Source organism: Oculina patagonica, chromosome 12 (assembly GCF_052425735.1).
Source record: "Oculina patagonica isolate OP01 chromosome 12, crgOcupat, whole genome shotgun sequence".
Lineage (NCBI taxonomy): Eukaryota > Metazoa > Cnidaria > Anthozoa > Scleractinia > Oculinidae > Oculina > Oculina patagonica.
In genome coordinates this window covers 16,239,100-16,256,911 of record NC_135769.1, presented here as the reverse complement: position 1 = coordinate 16,256,911, position 17,812 = coordinate 16,239,100, and the positions used below count along the sequence as shown (strand labels likewise).

At 38.0% G+C, this 17,812-nt stretch overlaps 1 protein-coding gene across 2 annotated transcripts; it reads left to right on the top strand.

The window, feature by feature from the left end:
- The first annotated feature begins 1,589 nt into the window (after positions 1–1,589).
- LOC144634018 (hepatocyte growth factor-regulated tyrosine kinase substrate-like) lies at positions 1,590–17,683 on the top strand. 2 transcript variants are annotated; one of them, XM_078492949.1, is made up of 17 exons: positions 1,590–1,742; positions 1,854–1,938; positions 2,071–2,146; positions 2,696–2,788; positions 3,560–3,680; positions 5,167–5,222; positions 5,676–5,744; positions 8,037–8,170; positions 8,687–8,783; positions 9,284–9,385; positions 10,110–10,202; positions 10,586–10,624; positions 11,252–11,371; positions 12,766–12,840; positions 14,878–15,018; positions 15,544–15,616; positions 15,732–17,683. In XM_078492949.1, the coding sequence occupies exons 1-17, from the start codon at positions 1,700–1,702 to the stop codon at positions 17,180–17,182; spliced, it is 2,868 nt and encodes a 955-aa protein (XP_078349075.1). In that variant the 5' UTR covers positions 1,590–1,699; the 3' UTR covers positions 17,183–17,683. The 2 variants fall into 2 exon arrangements, with proteins under 2 accessions (XP_078349075.1, XP_078349076.1); XM_078492950.1 differs by lacking the exon at positions 12,766–12,840.
- Positions 17,684–17,812: the final 129 nt, after the last annotated feature.

Genomic DNA, 17,812 nt, shown 5'->3' with positions numbered 1-17,812 from the left:
ACAAGAGTTCATTACTCATGGATCACACAGCCAGACACAGCTAGTGATTCTGCAGTAACTAAAACTGAACTTATCGCATCTGACCAATCACAACAAACACAAATATCAAATGAGCCAATCAGAACACAAAGCAAAATCATGCAACCGGCGCCAAGCGCGGGAAAACGAATCATGACTGTTTTTGATTTTGCACTTGATTGGTTGAAAAAATAGTTTGTTCTGATTGGTTAAAGCGATACGCGAGCTACAATGGGCCCTACAATGAACTAATCTTATTGATAGGAAGCTGAGGCTGCAGTTAAGGCTTTCTTCTGAAAGATATTTGATACAGCCTTTCATCAGTAGCACACATCGCTTCACGAGTGGCGAGTATTTGAACCGCATTTGTTCCGCACGCCTGGCCTGTAAGACTTTATGACTAAGTCTTTGTAATGGTAATAGAATGTACACATGAGAATATAAATTGAGTTTTTGTTAATACAAATTGTGAAAAAAGTATCAATATTTAACATTCAAAAAGAAAGGAAATAAAAGCGTATTTTCACACTGGACTTGCATTGCCGGGTGTTCTGGTATCATGGTATCACGCCACTTAAACCTTTCTTAAAATCGGCATAAAGTTTCTTGTGATTGCTACACATTTCTTTAAACTTATGTGGTGCTTTAGACAATCATGCGCCCCTTGTTGATCAATTTATCCATTCTCTTCACCTGTCTGGTAGACAGTGCAATGAGATTGATAAGAGAAGTTTGATGTTAATCCCTCTTGGCTTACACGGCAGCAAATTGTTTGGACCTGACAGCGATCAACAGTACAGCTTCATAGTACGTGCAGGAAAAAACGCTCTGAGAATATCCAGCCTAATCATTATTCCTGTCCAAATCCCAAGTTCCTTCTCGAGTCTGACTACAGGAGCTTAGCATTTCTTTTAAGTTTCTTGGAATATTTCTTATTCAGGTTACTACAGAATCGTATATAGTATTAATCAGCGAGCTGACTTCTCGCGGAAGAGAAAACAGGAGTGGCGCTGTCCCCTACTCCTGTGTATAGATTCTTTATTTTCTGAACAGAGCAAGCCCACCTTTCCTCGCCTAGCTTCTTTATAAGGTCGACTCCAATGTTTATCAACCTCCTGCGGATATCTTTACTAAGGTTTCCCATTGTAGCCATTTTTGACACTTCCTCATTCGTAATTTTACTTGCGAGAGTATCTTGACTGTGAAAGGTATCAATATTTTTTCATCGTTTACATTCAATGATGACGGATAGCAGAATAAGGCCAATCAGGAACATTTATTTATTTTATAAAAGTTCCCAAAACTTTGTTAGAAAATTGACTTTTATATGTAAATGAGCAAAAATAACAAATTTAAGATTTTTGTCAATACGTATTTAACTGTACGTGATTAAAACGGTTAAATATGTTTATATTACGCTGGTTTTAAAATATCCGTTACTTTTTCCCACTGTCCCACTGTCCCACTGACTATGACGTAAGACTCATGAGTCAGCTGCGACCGGGATCAAACTATTTACTTCCGGAGACTAAGTAGAGTCTATTTTGGTCACAACGACGTCACTGACTCGGAAGTCAAGTTAATAGAAGTCCGCCATCTTGACAAAATCTTTAGTGTTGACGAGGCATAAACTTTGGTTGAATTCAGCGCGATCTTTGCCTGTTTCCCATCGGTTTCAACGATGGGGATATTCTCAAATTCTTCAAATTTTGATTCTCTACTTGGTAAGTGTCCTCCATTGCTTAAGCAAACGCGAAACTTCGTCTTTAAAGTTGTATCTGTTACACTCACAAGACTCACCAGCTTGTAAATATGCTTGAATCTTCTTGTTCTAGAGAAAGCAACGAGCCAACTTCTTTTAGAACCAGACTGGGCTACCATTCTTCTCATTTGCGATTCTATCCGACAAGAAGATGTCAAGTAAGTTAACTTCATTTACGTCTATTATTTGAAACGATAGTTGGAAGTAAAAACGTCAAATAATCCTTAGGTCATGCAATATTTTTATTGTTGCCTGCTGTATAAATTTATTTCATATATGTTTAATTACAGTCCCAAATACGCAGTGGCAGCCATGAAGAGGAAGATGTATGACAAGAATCCACACGTTGCGAAATTTGGATTGATTGTGAGCATATATTGCAACTGGTTATTTTCCATTAAGAATTTTACTTAACCTTATAATGTCAGTTTAGTATTTTTAAGATAACTAAACTGTTCTCCAGTCAGTGTTAACCAAAATCGGAATTAAACAGACTGTGGCACCCAAGCTCTTTTCACTTGATGGCTTGCGAGAATGTGATAATTAAATGGTTTTACTACGTAACAAAATTATAAAGTTGATTCTACAGTACAAACATTCCACTCAATTTTGTAGTCTGGAGTACCCAAGTGTTTCCCTTTAGAGAAATGAGAAACGATTAGGTCTGCACAGCTACATCTGTACTATCACATTTGATCTAGTTTAATGTTTTGCATAACATTCACAACAAAAATGAAGTTTATCACAACTGCTTTAGGAAAAGATCAAGTTGTTTGTCGAGCTGTTAATGCTGTGATGGTTGTTTCACAACTGGGTGTTAGAATGGGCAGGCCAGGCCCCTTTTAGACCTGAATTCCTCCTTTAACAATTAAGGAACTCTCTGAGTTAAGTAATTTTCTGGTCTATAATGTCAAGGTTTTAGAAGCATGTGTAAAAAATTGTGGAGCCCCCATGCACAAAGAGGTTGCTACAAAAGAGATTATGGATTGCTTCAGAGAACTGGCCAAGGTAATGTCAACTTATATATAGCAGTAGTTAATGTCAATCAAACCTGGACATCAAGTTTCAACTTTCTTGTCAATCCTTTTAGCCTCACATATACGATTGTTGACCAGCCAAAATAAAAATTCTTATAATTAGGGACAGACTAATCTTTTTCTTTATTATTGATACCAGATATCCTTTCCAGGGCTGTCGTTAAAAACCCATAACACCTGTTAAGGCTGAGTTCGCTTGATGTTACTTGTGAAGATGTTGATTAATGTTATGTTATGTTACACTAGTGTACAGAGCAAAATGCTACAGGTGATATTTTCGGTGTAATGAGTGCATAAAAACGTAATGACAGCCCTGCTTGCAAAACATAACTTAAATGATGAGCAGAGGACCTCAACACTATTCAAAACCTAATGTGTCAGCTCATTGAGCATTCCTGAAGGAAATGACCCACAATGGCAGACTCAAAAAGCCTGTACACACTATTTCCGAAACAAATGGAATGGAAATTAGCTTTAAGTGCAAATTAAGAATGGAGTAACCATAGGGAAAGTGTCATTGCAAAGTAACAGTTGTTCTCCCTTTTCACTTCTCAGAAGCTTATAAATGTTTTATAATTACAACCCTAAGTTATTGATAAGGCCTCCAGTAATATGGGATCCTTTCAAAAATGGATATCTGTTTTGAACCTGCAGAAACTTGAATATTATTCAAGGGGTGTCTATATGTAGCAGAGTAAACTGCATGTTAAAAACTATTTTTCCTGTACTTTTCGTATTTCAGAACAGCCCAGAGCCAGTCAAAGAACAAATTCTTAGCATGATCCAGACCTGGTCGACTGCATTTCGCAAAGAGCCCAAGTACAAAGTTGTCCAAGATACATTTAATCTTATGAGAATGGAAGGTGAGGTGTAATGTGCTAAGATGCAAGACAACACCTGTCTCAAACGTAGTGCTTCGGCAGTAGGATCATGCTGATCGCTGGTTTCTTGCACACATAACAAAAGCAAATCATAACCAATCGTCATATCAGTTCTAATGGGCTCCTCCACCTATAGCAATCTTCATTGACAACTGCTTTATATAATTAACTTCGTCCACCTAATGCCATTGATATCAGGATGGTACAATATTATTGTAGGTGTCAGTTATCAATATGTCATAAATCATAATGTGTCACATTATAATTTATGGCAGCTGGTTGCAGTTTCTGACCCTGTTATAATTTATGGACAGCTGGCTTTTAGCCAGGATTTAGAAAGTGGGAGTCCATTTTTTTTGTGGGCCAAAGGCCCACATAGCATGGTGCCTGTGGCGCCATGCTTCTAGGGTGGTCTGGGGGTATGCCCCCCCAGAAAATTTTGAAAAATTGAAGCCTCTAAGACATGATTTCCGCGACTCTGAGCAGCTGTAAACGTCTTTCAATTAAGCTATTAAACCGCCGTTTTTCCTTGATAATTTTACAAAACTATCCTTTCCTCAACTTACCTTGTTTAACATTGAACTATATTTGGGACAGAAACTCCAGTTGTTATGAACAGTGATTGAAATTTGAAGTTGTCAAGCCACGAACTTACACGAAAGAACGGATTTGCACCCACATGCATATTTATTTTTAGCACCTGGCAGAGTAGGGAGTTAATATTATTGAACAGCGGCTTTGCTTGTGAAAACGCTTCGCTTAACTTTGATTCATGAGAACAAAACAGTAAGGAAACTCGCTAAAAAAAGTGTAAATAGAGAAGAAAAACACGCCAGCAAGACTAAAACAACTCTTGAGAGCAAAAAGGAATCTAAGTTTTTTTAATTTATACACACTGTTTTGTTACATTAACCACAGAAGTTTGTAAATTGCCACCCAAAACAGGCCGTCGAAAATCACCTATTTCTGAAAAGTGGCCGTCCTTTGGACGGCTGGACGGCCACCTGGTTAAAAGCCTGATGGACAGTAATTTTGGTCCCAACCTCATATATTTTCCCTCATTTGGCTCAACTTGCTCAATATAATGGAACCCTGTTTATTACCAATGGCTGTTTTAAAAAGGTTCTTTAAATAAAAGAAAATCACTTTCTGAACTTTTGTTCAGGCCATAATAAGGTAGCCGAAATAATGAGGTGGCTGTATTAATGTAGTGACCGTGAGGCAAGGTTTACGTTCCACTGTAGATGTTTTAGAGGTGTCTGGCCAAAGAGCACAATGCAATAACCAGGCCAAGCTCAAACTCATTGTAGATCTTGATTGCAAATACACCTTACACAACTTCACTGTCAAAGAAACATATCAGATATTTCTTGCTGCTGACAGTTTTTTAATTAGTACTTTATAGCTAAATGTGCTTTTGAGATTTCAATAAATAAATTAATTTTTTTCTATCTTGCTGTTTGAACAGGATATAAATTTCCTCCAATCAGTGAGTCAAGTGATGCCTTGTTCACAGCAGAAACAGTAAGTTTAAAGAGGTTTTTATTCATAGCACATAATCATTTAGAATTAATATGTTGTTAATTTTTCTATCCCTGTGCATGTCAAAGGAAAAAGCCTGACCAGCATTGTGTAGTTTGATCAATTATCCACCCCTCTGAGTCCCGACCCGACACATAACTCGGCTCGCTCCGCTCGCCGAAAACATCATCGGGAGCCTGCTCGCAGGCTACTCTGGAAATTCCAATTAATCTTCATACATTTCCGTAGAGTTTTTGGCCTTTGAGAACCCCCCACCCCCAGGAATTTCCAATCCCTTCTGTGGAGGGAGTGTGGGCAACCACACATTGCTACAAGAAAGGCTTGTCAACAAAGCCTGTGGTATCATTCTGCTCAAGAAAAATGTGAAGACTCAGTGGTGTAATTTAAGCAATTATAAGCAATAAAGTGTTGCTGTTTGTTACTTTATTTTGCCAGGCTCCAGAATGGGCAGAGGGTGATGTTTGTCACATGTGCAGAGTCAAGTTCTCAACATTTCAGAGACAGGTAAAAAGCATCCTGACAAAAAGCCTTGTTCTTTTTTCAATGATGCCTGGAAAGTAGGGTAAAGCCCTGGCCGGCTAATTATACATTGTAGTAACGTAAGTAGCCGCAAGTTTAACTTGCGTACAGACGTGCGTTGGGTGGCCAAATTGACTTGCAAGCGCATGCAAGTTGTCCAAAAAAAAAAAAACATTCTTATGCTACTGCGTGCTGCGATTCGGTTCTTTTTTTTTTTGCCCCAACTTGTACACATTTTGTCTCCCCTCACAACTAATCACCGTATCTTAAGGGAAATCAATAGGCTCTTCTATGATTTTTTATGGAACGACAAAGTTAAGAGGGAAGTAATGATTAATGACTATGAAAAAGGCGGCTTAAAAATGATTGATATTGAATACTTCAATAAAGGATTAAAAACCATCTGGGTCAAAAAATATGCCGATGTAAACAATCACGGAAAATGGAAATATTTTTTTGACTTAGAACTCCGGAACTACGGTGGCAGAGCCTTTTTCAGCGGCAACCTTAGCAAAAGTGACCTGTCAAAGTATGTCAATTTATCCTATCCATTTATTGTGGAAATCTTAAATATCTGGTCTGAAATCACTTACGAGAAAATTATAATACGGACCACTTTTGCTCTCAGAGCCTCTGGCACAACTCCCTTATAAGAATCAATAACAGACCAATCTTCTACAAAAAATGGCAACAAAAAGGGATTTACAGGGTTTCGCATTTGATGAAAGATTCAAATACTTTCCTATCCTTTGCTGAATTCAAAGATCGGTATGGTATCACTGAAACAAATTATCTTGCTTTTTACGGACTGTTATCCGCTTTAAAAAAAATCAAAGCACCCTTACACAATAATACAAATATACAATACGAAAGCTTTTATACGAAATTTATGAAAGCAAGTAAGGCAAGCAGACAGGCCTATAAAAAGTTAATTAGTCTTAAACAAAGGTGTCCAACCAATAGTCAAGAAAAATGGGCTACGGATTGCGCCTTTGAAGCCCAGGAACCAATAGACTGGAATGCAGCTTACCAGCTATCATTCCAGTGTACCAAATCTACAAAACTAATTGTATTTCAATTCAAATTGCTGCATAGACGACTGGCGACTAATGATTTTCTTAAAGAAGTAGGAATAAAAGATAACGATCTCTGTAGTTTCTGCAAAACTGAGAAGGAAAGCCTAATTCATCTTTTCTGGTCCTGTAGAGTTGTCTCTACTTTCTGGCAAAACTTTAAGGAACTTCTTGTAAGCCAAAATCTTGCGCTGAGAACATACAACCTTTCTTTAAATATAGTTTTAGGCCTAAGGCCAGACACATCCAAAAATAAACAGAAACTTAATTTTAATTTTCTTGTGGCGAGATATTATATATGGTCCTGTAGGACACGCAACTTGTCCCCTGAAATGGAACATTTCTCTGTCTTTCTGGCATGTTACAACAGCCTCAAAACGGGAGCAGCGTCAAATAAAAATCATTAGAAATCTAAGTGGGTGATAATTATAATTAAACGTAATTTAGCAACAAGCAACTGTTAAAAAAAATGAAGAAAACTCTAAGGCTAACACTGTACGGAAATAATTGAATTTGTAGGTCAACCTTAATAAGTGTTGCACTTTGTTAGTAATGTAAGTAACATTTATTGTATGTAAGTAGTCTCTAATTAATTAATTAATACAATGTAACTTAATGTAGTGTAAGTAATGTAAGTAATTGTATTGTAAGTAATTATCCATTTAACAAGACTTGCGTTGGGTTGACAAACGGTGAAAAACTTGCGTTGACTTCGGTGCAAATTTAATCTTGACCAAAGTGAACGCAAGTCATGGCAAGTCAAAGCAAGTGCATGAAAGTTCTGGCCAAACAGAGATGCAAGTGGGCGCAAGTTTAAAACTTGCATCTACTTGCATAGATCTCTGACAGTTTGGCCAGGCCTTAAGGATGGTTGGTGCATCTATATACTGAACAAAGATGACTGTATAGTTACAGTACTGTACGTAGCTAGGACTGTATCATTTACATGTACACTGTACAGACTACATGATGTGAATCAATAGTTAAGCATTGGCAGTTTAAGACACAACACCAACACATCAGTTAAATTTTATATTTAATGTTTCTTAACAAGTAAATATGTTGAAGTTAAAATTTGTTTAGCTTGCACTGGTTTCAAAATTCAAACTGGTTTCAATGATTTTATTGTGAATGTTAGACAAAAAATATATAAAAATCAAACTGGCTGATATAACTCTATGTTCCATTCTTGTATTATCTTCAGCACCATTGCAGGAATTGTGGCCAAGTGTTTTGTCAGAAGTGTTCCTCTAAGGCTTCTATCATTCCACAATATGGCATAGAAAGAGAAGTGCGTGTGTGTGATCCATGCTTTTACAAGCTCAACCCATCAGCAGGGTAAGAAAGAATGTTACAGTCAGTTTTAGGTTTGTTTTACTCCTGTAGTGTTCTGAACATCCAACTCTGTGAAGATAAATTTAAGATAAAACAAAGGCAGCATGGCTTATTTACACTGTCTACATCCTAGTTAAAAGCTATCAAATGTCAAACAACAACAACAACATGCTGTACTTTCTCTGCCTTTTGCATTAGCAAATAATAGTTTTATTACTAATTGCTTTTTACTAAAAAATCACAAAATTTTTATCAACCTCATCCAGTTATTGTTTGTTTAATAGACAGTATATACCACACAAGTGAATAGTACTTTTGCTGTTTAAGCAGCTGAAGAGGAACAAAATAGCTTCCTGTGTCTCTTGGGTTACCGGGAGTATTGTTGTGGTCCGCTTGTTATTCAACTTGTGTTACTGTTACAATTATTCACCTTTGAAGAAGCTCAGTAAATATCCACCACTATTCACCTCCACTTCAGTGAATAATAATAAATATATTTATAATATTATTGCTATCTAGGAAAAGTGAAGAAAGTTCCAAGAAGTCTGACAGTGCATCTTCAGATTCTGATCTGCCTCCAGAATACCTTAGCAGCCCTCTGAGCCGTGAGACACAGGTGAATATTTAACTGATATGTTTCAATCTCCATGCAAACGTTAATCAGTATTCCCAAAAAGCATCTTCATGTAACTGTTTTATTCCTAAATATCAGATTATTATGATAACCAAGGATCGTGAAGATCCTGTCAATTTTCTAACTTTGTTGAAGCTGACTATACCAATAAGACTAGTTCTTACATTAGATGACAATATTGTTGTAGACTTCGTTTAGTGAAATATTCATCAACTAGGCAAACTAATTTTCCTATTTTAAAAATATAATATTTCACTTTTTATGCTGAGACTGGAAGAAAGAAAGAAAAATTAATGAGGGGCAAGAGAAAATGAAAGGCAAGCACATGGGAGTTAATTTGCATCTAAAAACAGACAGTTAAAATCAAGTTCATAGCTGCAGTTCCTGGCCTCTAATGAAATCGCTGAAGAAGGTACATGTCTTTAAAGGAACCAATCAAGTTTGATAATTTTGTCATTCCATGACATATCTCTTGTTGATAGGTCCCAGCTAAGAAATCTGCACAAGAAATTCAGGATGAAGAAGAGGAAGAGTTGCAACTTGCCATGGCATTATCACTGTCACAGGAAGAGGCAGCTAAGGATGTATGTTTTCACTTCTCCTAAACTGACTGATCTAAGTTCTTTTACTGTTGGTTGTGACAATTTGTAGCTACATCAAGACAGGTCCCCTTAGTCATAATTTCCTTGGTTGTCACAACTGTTCTTTACTTGATTATTGACAAATGAGATGTTTATCACTGAGGTTGTGAATGAAGGTGATTTTACCAGTACTAATTCTTTTAAAAAAATTAATACATGTAAGTTGGTTATTACAAGCAACCTGGTCATAAAGAACAAAAATGTTGTGTAATATACTGGTATATTATGTTTAATGTGGTCACAAAAATTAGCAATTATGGATGAGGCTGAGTATGATATGAAGAATTATGAGAATCATATGTATCATAAGAAAGCCAAATTCAATAATTGTTTTTATTATTCATTCAAAATATTTCCAGAGCTCTAAAAAAAACACAAAATGCATTTAAATGGGTTCTCACTTATGTTAGAATTTTTTCGCTGTTGCTGTATTTTGGAGGTTTTTCTCCTGAAGATAAGCTTTAAAAATCAAGTGACTTCCCTTTGAAGCTCTTTTTGTGTTTTCGCTATCTTTGACGTCTTATTTTTTGGAAATTTCTTTGTCATATTTTAAACCTTGTGGCTGTGGTATTGAAATTAAACTTTCCAGTAATTTTTAATATAACCAGAGTTATTTATTGAACTAATATTTAGATAATAATAATGATTACAATTTCTCTGTTTTCAGATGCGAGCCCGTCCCAGTGTTAAGTCATCCCCCTACAGTTCAGAGCCACCATACAGCTCACACAGGCAGACCAGCAATCTCTACGCATCTCCTGTATGTGTTTTCTATTTCATCTTAGCATAACCTAGCTGCCGTCTATTGCCAAACACGCAATCTGATTGGCTACACAGTTGCCATCTATTGATTAATAGACGGCTCTCGGAGCACACGCTGATTTTTTCACTAAATTTTGTCATTCAAAACCTTCAATAAATCAATTCTACCAATATTCTGTGTTAAGTAGATCAGCAGAGCTGGGTTATACTAAAACAATTAGACGGCTCGCTCTCGGGTTTTTATCGACTTTGATAAAAGCCTCAAGTTTGCCGTCTAATTGTTAATTAGATATACTCTTTCTATTGACCAATACTAAGTATGAGTTCTGTACCATCATTTATCACTTATTGTTTATTATAGTTGTTATTGTTTCTTTTCAGGATATTGAAGTTACTGACTCATCTAGCATGGACCCTGAGGTATGCACATTAAAAATAAAGCCTTTTTAACCCAAGTAGCTCATAGCACTCGGCACATAAAAAAATTCCAAATTCTGTACATGAAGCCATTGCAAGTTACTGCTTAGCACGCTGTTGATTGGCCCAACAATTTGCACCTTCCAATTTATACTCCTCTATGGAGAAAGGCACTGTGAATGTTAAGTGTCTTGCCCAAGAACATCACACAGTGGCAAGTCAAGTGCTAGAACCCAGAATGCTTGATCCAAAGTCCATTGCACTTACACCCTGTAACCATTAGGCCACTGTGCCCCTTACAAACATAAAACCAGTGTCTGAAAAAAGAGATTGTTTCTTAAACTGGTCAATCTGAAAACAAAAAATACAGTAACTTGGAGGTTGCTCTAATTACTAAAGTTTTGGAGTAAGGAGATCTTAAATTTTTTGCTGTTTGATGTTTATACATGAGGTCAAAAGTTTGAGCTCAGTTTTTCTTCCCATGCTGTGTTTTGGGGCAAGACAATTAACTTTTACATTATGGTTTTACACGCATGAATATAAATACTACTTGTACCATCAAAGGCTCCTTTGTTCGTTTTAATTGCAACACATAATTTTGACCTGAATTCTTTGATTTTTAAATTGAAGCTTGCACGATATCTGAATCGGTCATACTGGGAGGAGAGGAATGAAAGGCAAAGCTCGAGAGAGAGATCAAGTCCACCTGCCAGTGCACCAGTACAAACACAAGCTGCTAATCCTGTAGAGGTAATAACAATAATATTATACTGTTGAAATCAACAGTGAAAAGTAATAATCCAGATCAAGTGGTGTTTTTTAAGTCCTCCTCTTTTCCAACCTCCCTCTTTAATAAGTGCCCCCCTCTCCCCCCCACCACCACCAAAGTTCTTTTTTTTTTTAAAAAAAAAAAACTTCTTCAATCTCTAAATCATGGTAATTTTATGAATAAGGAAACAAGGTAACTTTAGTTTAGTTATTCATCTGCCTTGCATAATTTACCTAAATTTTTGTTGCTACTTTGTCCAAATGTGCTTAAATTATAATTTATCTCACAGTGCAATAGACTGTTCACCCTAAGTAAGTTTTTCAGCACAAGAAGAGAATGAATAAAACTACATAAAAATAGAAGGCTGTCACCAGTCTAACAATGAAAAATTGTGAGACAAATTGCTGGGAAAATATTTTAACAGTCATGATAAGTCTTGCAGTGTTGCACAGTTTGTTGCGGTGTACATAATCTTGTAACAATGCAAGAAGTAAGAAGTTACAGGGAAAACTCCCTTATTTAAAATAAATAAACTGTATTTATATTGTCATGTAAGTAGAAGGTGGCACTAATAAACTGAAAAACTAATTGTTATAAGCTCTCCTACAACTTGTGTAACAGATCAGGATCTAGGACTCAAATATTTGTAAAGATAATAAATTGTAGTTAAATTTTCGCCCATCACGTATTGATTTCGCAACATTGCTGCATAATCAAGAAGACAATTTCTGTATTAACAAATCCTGTCGAAAGGTATTTAGTTTGTAGAAATTCAACTGCAGATCACATATAACAAACCCTGAAGCCTATTGTGCTTAAAATTGCTAACATTAACGAACTTTTAATTTTCTGCTTAACCTCCTTTAAATAATCCTTAGTTTAACACAACCTCAACTCTTACGTTAGCTGTAGTTCAGGTTCTTACTGAAATGTCATCAACAGTGCAAGCACTAGGCCAGTTGTGTTGGTGTGGCAAGGTAAAACTGTATGGTTTCGGTTGTATGAAACTAGGCTTTTGTCTTTCTTGCTTTAGGTGCTCATGTAATGATGTAGCTGTTGCAGTTAATTTTTGATCTCCCCCCCCCCCATTGTGCCAAGGTAGAAACTGAAATCTCAAAATACCCAACATATATATTAATTTTAGAGCTTAAACATATAAATATGTTGTACAGAAACAAAAAAAAAGGTTCAAAAAATTATTCTGGAATTTTCCATGTCAAAATTAATAAAAATATGCCACAGATATTGTTCAGTAGACTGTTAGTGGAGTTTTAAAGTAGTAATCCTAACAACATTTTTTACTAACCTTCCCTTAAAATAACCTAGCTGTGCTATTAACATAAAGAGCTAAAAAGGACTGTGTATTTTATTGTAGATGAAAGTTGGTATATTGAAAGGAAAAAAGAAAAAGAAGGGAAGGAAACTGCAACGAGACACCTCTGAACCCATGGTTAATACCAGCTCTTCTTTCTGTTTGTCACTATTGAACACCTGAAACTCATTTATAAGAGGTTGAAATGTGTAACACTTTTTCCTGCTTTTTCTTTTTTTTTTTTTTTTCTGCGAAGTGGAGAATAGCGTTATGTGGGGCAAATTTGGAACCACATTCTTTTAATTCGTATCTACCATCTAATAGTGACCAGTAGGAACCATATTTGGCAAAACTTGGTTCACGTCCTCCCGCAACTTTTTACTGCCATCCCTGGGACCTAAGAGGGAAATGTAAACTTGAGTTGTGGAGATAGTTAATGTTAAGTCTATAGATGAAATGGTTATACGCTCGGTTGGAGCTGCCTTAATTCCTTAGGCAAGTGCTAAAGATGTGATTAAACCAGCTTGAAGTTAATACAATTTTTTTTTCGTGCAAAAAGAAAATAGTAGCAAAGTTTCCTTGTGTTACTTCATAGCAGTCTGTGGAGGAAAGCCCAGTGTGTGACCATTCAAATGGAAGCCATTGAGCGGTACTTTCGTGTGGTACTGTTTTATACTTTTCTGGACAAGGTGGTTCTAGCTTTTACATCTGTGGAGCTAGTTACATTTTACCTGCGGAAAAAGAAGAAATGAGAGCAAGATGACAATGATGTACCTGTAGTACTGTTTGTTTCTCGATTTTGTCCCATTTTGAAGCAGTTACGCATTTCAACCGCTTAAGGTCGCGGGGGACACCTTAGGCTCATCATTATGCATTTATTTAAAGCGTATGCACGATGTACAACGACTGACATCGGCAACTTTACGAGATATTTTTGACTGGACAAAAATATGGGCGCGTGCGCGTGATTTGTAAAAAAAAACCTGATTCTTTGTTATTTTAACCAATTTAAAACAACACTTAGCGATATCAGGTTCATATTTGTAGGAAGTCTTTCAGCTTATTTTCATTTAAATTTGAATATTTCTGCAACTCAGAGTAATCACAAAAATATTCGGCGTAAACAATCGTGTCCTATTTAAAAACGCATTGTTCTCACCATAAAAGCGTGGAATAAATTACCATATTTACATCTCTCCTTGGCAAAATGATCGTATTTAGGTCGGGACACCTTCGGAAATCTCAAATTTGGACTTTTCCGACAATTTTGTGGCAGAGAATACAGCACGGATACAGAACTTCATGACTTGTCACTACAGATAGGTAAACTATGAATACTGTAGTGTGTCATAACAGAAGCGGAATTTTAAAAGAGCGCTTTTAGAAAGAGGTAGAAGACATTAAATTCAAATCTGCGCACATAATCCGCCGTAACTTGCTGGCAAACTTTAAATTAAAAAATCCGCTTCTGTTATGACACTCTAGAGGTATTGACTGATTAGTTTTTGACAAGATCACAGTGTGCTGTCTCCTACTCGTTCCGCAAACTCTGCCACAAAATCATGTTTTTCCCAATTTGGCACTCACGAGGCAATAACATCGCCGTTAAAGGCAATCGACCAAATAAAAGATGACATTCACAATCTTTCATCATATCTTTATGTCTCTGTAAAATTTGAGCTTAATCGCACCCATAACAGCTGAGAAATAAGCGTTTTAACAGATGCAGGTCAAGCAAAATTTCCCTTCATGAATTTATTCATGCTGTTGGTATCCCCCGCGACCTTAATGAGTTTCTGTTCATGTAAAATGAGCTAATTCACACACTTGTAATGCATTAAACACTGCATGCTATAATAAAACTGTTGACTAACAACTATAACCTTTAACTTTAAAAAACAACTCTAAAGCAAATGATTCAGTGATTTAAAAAAGAGCCGGATCCATATCATATCACAGACATGGTGCTACTGTCATACGGTGCCACGACATAATGTTAAGTCACGTGCTATGAAAGAACCAATCTGAATAATGAATTTATTGGCATGATTAACTCAGTAATGCACTCTTAAAGTACAATGGCACTTAAACAGCTTACTTGACTTGATATTTGTCAAAGTTAAAGTCATTCTAATTAAGCTTGCTCTATTATTCGTTTTCTTTGTCTTCTGCCAGGTGGATGGTGTGACTTCACAGGCATCAGAAGTATCAGAAGCTATGGTGAAAACTTTTCACAACAACGTTGAGATGTTACTTGACCGAATGCAGAAAGTCTCAGGTCAAGGAAAGCACATTGCTATGGATGCTACAGTGCAGGTTCGTTTCTCATTTCCTCTTAGTACGTATGTCTGTCTGTGTAATTTGTGGTACTTCCAGGGCAAGAGTGCTCACCTCCCACCAACGTGGCAATTCTTCCCCCTTGTTTTTTCCTTGCTCGCTCGCGTTTTTCGCTTTTCCCTTCAACTACCGCCTGAACAGGCTAAGCCCAGGCTCTAATCCCTGACCCGGCGTCATGTGGGTTCCTATCCTGTTACGAGGATTTTTCTCCGAGTTTTCGGTTTTCCTACCTGCACAAAAACCAGCACTTCCAAATTCTAATTCAATCTCTATAGGTAGCTTTGTAGCTTTTCAGTGTTTTTCTGCTTTATATCATTATTCAAGGCCCAGTTTCAACCATTTAGCTTTGCGGCCGTTTGTTGTTGTTCAAAATTGATTACATGTTGCTTTGTTTCCAAAAAATAAGAAACGACCACAATGCCAAATAAGTGAAACTGGGCCTTTAACTTCGGTTTAAAGGAAATAACTTGCATAACTCAGTACTGTTCTTGTTGTTTACCTTAGTCTCTGTTTCAAACCGTGAGCGCCGTGCACCCACAAATTCTGAGATTCATAGAAGAACAAGAAGAGGAAAAGGGTGAGTTCAGTGTTTGTTTTAGTGTTTGTCTGTTTTGACTGTACATAATGGATGGACAACCGTAATTAGAATTTGCCTGTTGATTAATTTATTGTCCTTGTGCCTATTTTTCCAGCTAAATACGAAGCTCTTCAAGTGAAGGTGGGCCTGGTGCGTGAAGCACGCTCGTCTTTGGAAGAGATGCGAGAACAACACCGGGAGAAAGTCCGCCAGCAGGAACTCGAACAGGACATGCTGCGGCGCATGCAAATAGAACAGAAATTGGAGCTGATGCGGCAACAGAAGGCCGAGTATCTGGCTTATCAACAGCGTTTACAAACTGAACGACAGGCAGCCATTGAACAGCAACAGCAGCAGCAAAGACTTCTTTATCAAAGACAGATGCAGCAGCAATACGGTGGCGTCCAGTACCCACCAGCGGGTGATTCCAGTCCGTACTCGTCGTTAAATTATGCTCCAGCTGGCACGCAACCTTACAACCCTCAGAATCCACCTGCAGGGTACACCCCTGCTGTACCACCCGGATACCAGGTTCCTGATGCTCCACCGCCCTCTCAGTATCCCTCGCGAACCTCAACAGAAGGCTACATACCAAGCCGTACGGACTACATTTCGTACAGAAATGATGCACAAACCCCTCAAACAGATTTTCAGCCTCAGCCAAGCTCCCTAGAGTATCAACCACCATCATATGCGTCCCAAGTTCCGCCGGAATCAGGTCCATCGTCTCTTCAGCCTTACAACCTTGGGGCACCCCTCCCGGTTCCGACTGCTCCTGCACAAGTGCTTCCCCAAGCACCACCCCCTCAGTATGCACAGGTTAGCTCCCAGCCGGCAGCTCACCCACCCCTTTACGGACAAATAGGTCAGCAGCCACTGGCACAGGCCCCGCTGCAGAATCAGTTGCCAGGAGCAGCACCTCCAGGTCCTGCAGGGCAGCAACCTCAGTATAATCAGATGCCTCCACCACAAAGTCAGTCTCAACACCCGCAACAAACACCATACGCCAACCCAGCACCGACACCTTTGGTACCAGAATCTGCCCCACCCCAGTACCCACAACCTCCAACCCAAGTACCACAAGCTAAAACACAGCAGGCATTCCAGCCTCCTCAAACTAATGGTTTCCTTCCTCCAGCGGACGCTTCCCGGGGTTCCCCTCAAATGCAGTTTAACTCTGTACCAGCACAGCCACAACTTAACATGAGCGCACCAAATGGCCCTGCATCGTTTCAACAAGGGCCTACAGTGCAGCCGGCACCCCCAATGCAACAAGTTCCCCAAATGCAGCAAGGGTCGCTGATGCAGCAAGGGCCCCCAATGCAGCAAGTGCCCCCAATGCAGCAAGTGCCCCCAATGCAGCAGGTCTATGAACCACAACAACAACAACAACAACCCCAACAATTTACACCTCAGCAAGGTTACCAACCGGTTCCAAACCAACCGCCACCAGGTCAACAGCAACCACCGCCACCACAGTATTATGGGTCAGCGCCACCTCCCCAACAGTCGGGCCCAGCCCCCCAGAGGCAGTTGACTGATTTAGAACTGATCTCTTTTGATTAATGAAATATTAACGTCTGTATATCATATTACTGGGACGTTACATCATTTTAAAGGATTATTTCTACAATACCATGAAGGTTATGTAAAAGTGAAAATCGGAAGACTAGTTTTTAAAGGAATAAAATTTCTACAATCGGTTTAAATGTAATTGGAAATGTAAAAAGTAGCGAATAAGGCAATATAGGGCGACATCTTTTTGTACATTTTAGTGTTGGTTAAAATTGCTGGCTACATGTATCTTTTAAATAAAATTTCAATAGTTTAGAGAAAAGATCGGTTAAACAGAAATTCTGACCGTGGTAGTTTCGACTTGGTTTTCCCAAATCGAGGTTTTTCTCTCGGAGCTGATAGCCGCCATGTTGGATTTTATTTGTAGGTAACAAATGCTGATATTTTCAGTTAGATTATGAGCTTTTAAATTTCTTTTTTTTCCTTTTCGTTAAAAGTGTAAATACTTCAAGATGAACAACGCCAGGAATTTAATAAAACAATCTCACCAGTGCACTTCAGTTTGTGATTTTTTATGGGCGGAAAAAGGTCGATTATGGCATAGCTTTACCCTCCAATATTGTGGGGGGGGAGGCAGTGTACTCCTAGGCGATATTACACTAAAGCAATCGTCTCACAGTC